The sequence below is a fragment of the Nematolebias whitei genome, chromosome 14 (genome assembly GCF_014905685.2).
Source record: "Nematolebias whitei isolate Nwh7 chromosome 14, NemWhi1, whole genome shotgun sequence".
Lineage (NCBI taxonomy): Eukaryota > Metazoa > Chordata > Actinopteri > Cyprinodontiformes > Rivulidae > Nematolebias > Nematolebias whitei.
Window position 1 is genome coordinate 29365081 of NC_056511.1, and position 8486 is coordinate 29373566.

At 39.7% G+C, this 8486-nt stretch overlaps 1 protein-coding gene across 1 annotated transcript; it reads right to left on the reverse strand.

Moving 5' to 3' along the window:
* Window positions 1-495: 495 nt before the first annotated feature.
* Window positions 496-8264, reverse strand: LOC119420066 (beta-glucuronidase-like). The gene is made up of 7 exons (XM_037687433.1): window positions 8086-8264; window positions 7813-7994; window positions 5306-5448; window positions 4896-5083; window positions 1970-2113; window positions 1662-1840; window positions 496-691 (listed from the first exon to the last, which is right to left on the reverse strand). The coding sequence occupies exons 1-7, from the start codon at window positions 8251-8253 to the stop codon at window positions 541-543; spliced, it is 1155 nt and encodes a 384-aa protein (XP_037543361.1). The 5' UTR covers window positions 8254-8264; the 3' UTR covers window positions 496-540.
* Between the last annotated feature and the right edge of the window lie 222 nt (window positions 8265-8486).

Here is an 8486-nt window from a genome sequence, read left to right on the forward strand (position 1 = left end):
TTTTTTTTTTTTTTAGATCTTTTTATTAACAGCATATAAACACAGAACCCCGCTGTGGCTGCCAGTGCTCGGTTCCCCCCCCCCCCCCCCGACCTGTCAATCAATCATATAGGCGTGTCAGCAAATGACCAGTCGGCGACCTCAATTTGTCCTGAAGGTAAACGCCCCTTGTCTGTGAAGCTGCTCTGCAGCTGCTCAGGGTGTACGCTGGAGTCTGAAGTCTGAACCATCTGCGTATAGTATACGCGTACGTACGCGTGAACAGACGTACGCGGCAGTACACCGGGGGCTTTAAGAGTCCTCTGGGACAACAAAGCTCAAAAGGCTTCTCTCACAGCTGGTGTCCACCAATGGATCCTTTTTGGCCATAGTTTCTGAAAGCTGCATCTGTAGTGGAGTTTCTGAACAGGGAAATTTCTCCAACAGTTCTTTTAAATTTTATCCCATTTAGGAAATCTCTAGTTATTTGTGTAATAATATTTGATACAGGTATTTATTCAGAGCGTCAGATCTTCAGGTGAGAACAAAACTCATTAGTACTCACTTAAAATAAAGTTCAGCAGGGGGCATCTCTGCAGCGGGCTCATTGGCTACAGACCACATCACCACAGAGGGATGATTCTTGTCCCGGTGTACAAGCTCATCCATGACAACTAGATGATGGGCCAAAGATGCATTCCCAAAACTGCGACTAAAATAGAAAAGCACAAAATGTACATCTTGCATGGAACAGACCGAATGATAAAATACAAATGATGGCATTTCAACCAAAATACTATTTGAAAGTCACCAACAATGTTTTAAAAATGTGTTAGAAATGTTTTAAACTGGAGTTGTTTGGAGTATTGCTCCTGCAAACTTTAGTTTGTCCATGTAGAGTAAAACTAGTTAATCAAACGGTAAAATAATATTTGCTCATTAACTTTTCACAAAACCCTGCTTCATAAGAGTTGAATGATCATTTTGGGATTTCCGAAGAAACTATTCGCACTTTGTGCAAAGAAATGGTTTCACTGGCAATTCCTTTGAACCTAACTCCACCATGAATAACAATCAGTGACCACCTCTTTTGAAAAATCTAATTAAGTAGACTGTTTTGATAAAGTAGCCCCTAAATAGCAGCTAAATGCAATGAAGACAAGTTGTATTAATTTTTTGAAAACAAAAATAAATACAAATAAGTAAATAGATTATTTTAACTTTTCAACAAACACATTTCATTATTTTGCTTTCCACCAGTTTTCAGCAGCCTGTCAGTATTTTTCCTAGAACTGTAAACGTTTTTGTGCACATGGCCTCGAAAGTTGTTTACTTGGCCTTTCAAGGTTATGTGTCCAAACCTAAACACAGTCATGTTTGCATCTCTGTGGGCTTAACTAAAGTGAAAACCTCACTGCCATAATATGCCAAAATGCTAGCATTCTAATGTTTGAAAGGAAAAGACAAATTGCACAAATTTTGCACTGCTTAAGCTTTTGTTGTCAAAAATGAAGTTAGAAAGGTATTAAACGTTTTCACATCCTACCTTGTTTTTCACCATGATTATATTTAAACTTCAGCGAATTTATCAGGCCTGCTACTTTAGCTGTACATGTGGACTCTACCAGTACCAGACAACAATAAACTGTCAGGTTTTCAGAAGCAGCACTGATAACACTTACATGTCTTTGATACCCACTCCTGGACATTCATCTATCACTACAATGCCGTGACGATCACACATCTGCAGGATCTCCTCAGCATAGGGATAGTGGCTTGTGCGGAATGAGTTGGCCCCCAGCCACTTCAATAGGTTAAAGTCCTTCACAATTAGAGGCCAGTCTAAACCTTTACCACGAATCTACAACACGATGAAAGAAGACAAACGGATTAGGTCATTGAACCATTCATTATAAATTATCATGTCTTCTGCATAAATGATAAAACCGATACCTTTGCAAAGGCTTTGCTTTTCTTTGGTGATACTCACATCAGAGTCTTCATGCTTGTTGACCCCATGGAAATAAAAAGGCTTGTTGTTGATGAGAAACTGGGTGCTGGTCACTTTAACCGTGCGGATGCCAACTGGTAGAGTATAAACATCTTCAGATGATGATTCAGCCATGAGACGAACCTAGACGTTAGAATGCAAATGTCAGAACCAGAAACAGCCATCATTTCCTGAAAATACAATCAAACAGTATGTTGTGCATGTAATATATTAATATACCAAATGTATAAATAAACTTTGACCTCAACTTTAAAGCAGTAATTGAATTTCATCAAGTTATAGTTAAAAATGTGAGTTATGTTTGTGGAAATGCTGTCTAAAAAAAAAAAAACACAGAAGGCCAAGAAGTCGTTCATACAGAAGGAAATGTCAGTTACAACAGAGCCTAATGACAAACTGTCAGGGCCTTCAAGATCTTCAGAAATGGCTCTGATTAAAATAAGCTTTATTTCAATAATTGTTACTAAAATGAAAGTCAATGACTTGCTTGTCAATAACAATGTGACAAGTTTATTTTCATTTTCTGTTCTAGCACTGCTAGTAAATCTGTCTTATAGAAAATTTTTGTTTGGGTCTCAAGATAGATCCTTTTATCAGCCAGTGTGTTCAGAAGCCCCAGAATATTAAAACAAATGAGTTTAAGTTTGTATAGATGGTTTGATCAACAAATTGGATGTGACAATGGGCATTTTCTTTATACTTTCCCACAGGCTGTCCAGTTAAACAAGAATAGCTGCTTGCTGATTTACAAAGTGTGCTAACGCTAATCCACAGTTTTCAGCCATACTGGTTTTCAGCCATACTGAAAACGGCAAGAAGTGGATTCGATATTATTTCTCGTCTCCCTTTCAGTGACCATGAAAAGGTGATTCATGCTTTTATTACCTCTCATTTGGACTATTGTAATGCTTTGTAGGCTGATTTAGATAAAGCATCTCTGCATCTCTTAGGTCGTTTTCACACCTGACAGTCCGGTAGACTCTGTTCGGTTGGGGACCAATATTCATGACCTTTTGTTACATTTGAGCTGGTGCGTTTGCATTCACACTGCACTGTGCAGTCGAGTCAACCTGTTGAACCAACTTATTCCCCCACTCGCCTGTGGGGGCGCTGCACCAAGAACTACTGAAAGAAACGACACAAAAACCTCTGAAGACACGTCTTCGTCTTCTTCTGTAAATAAAAATAAAAACGAAGTGGCATCAAGTTTTAGCAGTTTTAGGAGTTATATTTTGTCATTTTTCAAAAATGGACTTAGCATGAGCAGAAGATGAGACAGAAGACCATGGAGAATATTGTTTTTCCACACAAGGCAGCTGACTGCCCCATATAAGGTAAGAGCAATGCGTGTTTGTTTATCCTGTGGAGCGGGCCGGTCTGTTTACATTCACACTGCACTCGAACTGCGCTGGAGTTCTCTTCTACCGGACTGAGACCTAGGTTTTACCCCGGGCCAGAGTTCACCTTTTTGTTCCGTGACAGAGTTCGATGGCGCGTTCACACTTCCCTAAACGAACCAGACTTTCTAGGAAAACGAGCTAGAGTTCGATTAAAGCGGACTAAACAGGGCTGGTGTGAATGCACCCTTACAATCTTTCCAGAACGCATCAGCTCGTCTTTTTAACAGAAACTAAAAAACATGAACACATAACCCCTGTCCTAGCTTCTCTACACTGACTTCCTGTCCACTTCCAGGTTTATTTTAAGATTTTATTGCTAGTTTATAAAGTCTTAAAAGGTCTGGCCCTGTCATATTTATGCAATCTTCTTAACATCTACACTCCAGTAAGAGCACTCTGGCCTACCAAACAGTTCCTCTTAGAAGTCCCCATTTCCAAACTGAAGTCCAGAGGTGATCGGACTTTTGCAGATGCTGCTCCAAAACTGTGGAACAGTTTACCTGACAATTTAAAGACCACAGAGACTGTTGAGACTTGTTAATGTTTGCTCAATAATCATTTTTCCTTGGCGTTTGATTCATGCAGTCTGAGAACAAGCTAAAGCTGATTTTTATTGTTGTATTTTATCGTTAACTCTCTTGTGTTTTTTTGAGTGGCACAAGATGTATTTTTTTACTCTTTTTAATCTGACTCAATTATAAAGAACTTTGGTCAGCTTTGTTGTTTTTATGTGCATTGACATTATTAAACAATTATAAGAGGTCATCTTGAAAAGGCAATTGCTAAATAAACAAATCAACTTGTTAAAAAAGGCTGCCCAACATACAACAGCTGTTTCATTAGTGACATCGAAAGAACCTGGAAAGGCTAAGAACCGATCGGCTGTTTAACAAAAGCTGCAAAAATGTTACAGCACAGGTCATCTGAGGACAGTTACCATGAAAGCCTCTGGCAAAATAAGGACAGTTTATTAAAATAAATCATCCAGACGGACAAAGAGGTTTTCAAATGAACATCAATGGTGAGTGAACCATTTTACTTTTGGCTCCCAGAGTTGTAACCAGTTCAATAGGAACAGCTTGTTGCCACACACACACATACACTTCCTGCATAATTGTTAAGAGGTCACTTTAAATGTGTATGTTTTGGGTTTGACTGTCTGCTTTATCCACTTGTTGCCTTAATTAGAGCTTGAAAAGATGTCTGTGCAACTACAGCAGGTTGTATCTTTGTGTGCATGAGCAAAGTCTTTGGGCTTTGGCTGAGAAGAGAAAGCACCGTTGCGTTGAGCATGCTTTACATTCTTGCATTACAGCATACCTGAAAATAACCTCTAAGACGAGATTCAGTGCAAAGCATACTGTCTTTTGCAAGTCTTAGATGCTGTTGGATGAATAATCCTAAACTATAAATATTCCAATTACACCTTTTCTACCAGTTTACAATTTTAATCTTGGTTAAGTGTGTCTGTTCCATGCAAAAAGAATGCAAGCATGGTGTCTTACCTCCATCGTGTACAGAAAACCTGGAATCTCGTGCATCAAGTATGGCCACCACAGCTTAACATCTGCCACTTTAAGCACTCCAAATGATGTATTGGAGGAAACTACACAGTGGCCCTTCTTGTCTATCAAAGTGACCGTCACAGAAGCCATGGTTGCCCCCTTGACTGATACATTGTATCTGACAAATCCTAAAATACAAAAGAAACTGTTTCAATAAAGGGGACAGTATTAAGAGAATGTTCAATACAGTTTAAATCTTTACAACTGCTTGGACAATAATGGGGATCAAAAAATTGCTTTGGTTTGTGTTTCAGCCACATCATGGATTAAATTACAGGAAATAGTGTGATAAAAAATAAATTATTATGGTGGTGAAGCTCTGTGGTTACAGCATGGTCCATCAGTTTTACCTGTCTTATCGAAGAAGTCTGTAACCACGGTGATGTCGTCCACATAGGCCTTAGGAGTGGTATACAGGAGAACAGGACGGTGTATTCCAGCATAGTTGAAGAAATCAAAGTTGGTGTTTTGCACAAAAAAACCTTCAGGATACCTGTAGACCAAATCATGTATTGTCATTACACAACACATCCAAACAAATTCATCTATGAATGTTCAGACAAAAGTAAATACAGCTCACAGAAAACGAAGAGTCAACAGAAGGAGAGAGGCAGTGAGTGGAAAATATTTTAAGAGGAACTATAAGTGCTGATACAAGCTGAAAAACTGTGTCACTGCTGGCAGGGATTCAAGTCATACATACCATATCCGCTTTATTTAAAGAGCACTTTAAACACCTACAGGACCAAAGTGCTGTACACACAACAAAACAATCATACAGTCAGATAATAAAAATGATTAAAATGATTACAAGTCAGATAATAAAAGTTGTGTAAAATACAATCATAAAATCTGATAATACAAGCGATTAAAATGATTAAAAGTCAAAATCTCAGATGGTGTCAAAGGCCACAGAGAAGAGATGGGTTTTAAGAAGGGATTTAAAAACAGACAGGGAAGAGACCTGTCTGATGTTCAAGGGAAGGTCGTTCCACAGTTTAGGAGCTGCCACAGCAAAAGCACGGTCTCCTCTGAGCTTACGCTTTGTATTTGGCACACTCAGGAGCAGCTGGTCACATGGCCTGAGGGATCAAGAGGGTGTGTATAGATGCAGTAACTCGGACAGATAGGGCGGGGCAAGTCCATTAAGAGCTTTAAAAGCAAATAAAATAATTTTAAAATGAATCCTGGAATGTATGGGCAGCCAGTGCAGGGAGGCTAAAACAGGAGAAATGTGTTCAAACTTTTGTGTGCCAGTTAAAAGCCGTGCAGCAGCATTCTGTACCCTCTGAAGCTGAGAGATACATGAATCACTGACTCCTGTATAGAGTGCATTACAGTAGTCCAGCTGAGTCGTCACAAAGGCATGAACTACTGTTTCAAAATGCTGCTTAGAAAGAATCGGCTTCACCATAGCCAGCTGCCTCAGATGGAAAAAACTAGTTTTAACAACTGCTCTGATGTTTTTCTAATTTTAGTCCAGCATCGACTTTGAGCCCCAGGTTTGTAATAATTGGCCTGATATACTGAGTCAAAGAACCAACATTGACATTGGGAGTCTCAGTGGAGCTTCCAAAGATCATCACCTCAGTCTTTTCCAGCCATCCAGGCTTTGATGTCCTCCAGACATGAAAACAGAGGTGCCAGAGAGTTAGAGTCCTTTTTCTTTAGTGGGACATATATCTGCCTATCATCTGCGTAACAATGAAAGGAGATCCCGTATGTTCTAAAAATCGAGCCAAGAAGGAGCAGGTATAGCGTGAACAGGAGGGGGCCTAAGACTGAGCCCAGTGGAACCCCACACAAAAGAGGAGCAGAGGAGGACACATAGTCACCAAGGCGGACACAGAAAGTATGCTCTGCTAAGTAGGACCTAAACCAGTCCAGTGCTGCACCGCTGACACCCCCCATTGCTTCAAACGACAAAGTAAGATGTTATGGTCCACGGTGTCAAAAGCAGCTGATAAGTCTAAAAGCAGGAGGACAACAGTCACCAGAGTCCGTTGCTAAAAATATGTAGTTGAAAACCTTTTAAAGAGCAGATTCTGTACTGTGTAGATCTTTAAAATCAGACTGTAAAACCTTGAGAATGTTCTGTTCTTTCAAATATGCTGATAGCTGGTCGTACACCACCTTCTCAAGAATTTTTGAAAGAAATGGCAGTTTGGAGATTGGCCTGTAGTTAGCAAGAACAGAGGGGTCAAGAGTGAGTGGGTTTCTTAATGAGAGGCTGGACCGCTGCATGTTTAAAATTTCCAGGGACCACACCAGAGGACAGACTGCTGTTCAAAAGAGCAAGGACCGAAGGACCCACAGTGAGGAAAACCTCTTTGAATAAACGAGGAGGAATAGCATCACTTGGTGAACCTGTTGGCTTTAAGTGACTGACCACCTCCTGCAGAGACGACAGAGTCACAGGTTCAAAGCTGTCAAAAACAGCCGAGCAGGGCACAAAGACTGAGGGGTCATGAGCAGAAGGTGAGATCTGGGCTCTGGTGGAATTGACTTTCTCAACAAAGAAATTTAGAAAGTTTTCACATGCAGCAGGTGAGGATTCAATACAGTTCATTTTTGGTGCATTAATAACAGAACCAATTACTTTAAATAAAACATGAGGATTGTGACTGTTTGATACAATCACATTTGACAGGTATTTTCTTTTGGCATCTTTCATACATAGCAGAACCACACAAAAAAGCTTAAAAAAAAAAAAGTGCAATTCAAGTTCAAGGTGTCAGTTCAAGACTATAAATTAATTTTTTTTTTTTTTTGTCATTTTTAAAATTAACATACAGTGAAGTAAAAGCTTTGGGTAAATCAAAGCAGCTTAGAAACTGAGAGCTGAGTGAAAAATTACATGGTCCGGTCAGTCATGTACTGGATGCTGCCTGGAGGAAGAGTCTGTAGACTCAGAGTGTTGTTGACAGCAATGGTGATCCTGCATGGCATGGTGGGGGTCTCCTGTAGCACGCTGTTGATCTCAGCCTCAAAAGGAAGATGACCACCTTCATGTTCTGTCACTTTTACACCGTTCACCCACTAGTGAACAGAAAGACATCGCATCACAAAGACTTGATGCTACACAGTTGTGAAATCTGGACTGGCTCAAGAAGATGCTCGTCATACTCACCACTATTGAATAATAATGAGCACTTCCCACTCTGAGGACCACTCGTGTGCCTCCATTTTTGATCCAGTGGGCAGGTATCATCACCTCTCGCTCATACCACACCCAGCCAATAAAATCTCTCAGTGTGGCATCTTGTGTGATGTCATTGTAGCTGGCAGGAACTGGCATGTCAATCACAGGGCCGATCTAGAGAACATTAATAAAAAGTTAGCATTTTAGTTCTATAAAATGAGTTTTCAGTCACCTAAAAATAAAATGTAATAGTTGTGCTTTGATTAATAAAATAATTTAAAACAAACTAGTTTTTTTTTTGTTGTATTTTTGTGTTTTGTTTTCTACATGGATTAACGCAGAAAAAAAAAATCTTTTGACTGACATTTTACTACACCTAGAAGTTTGAA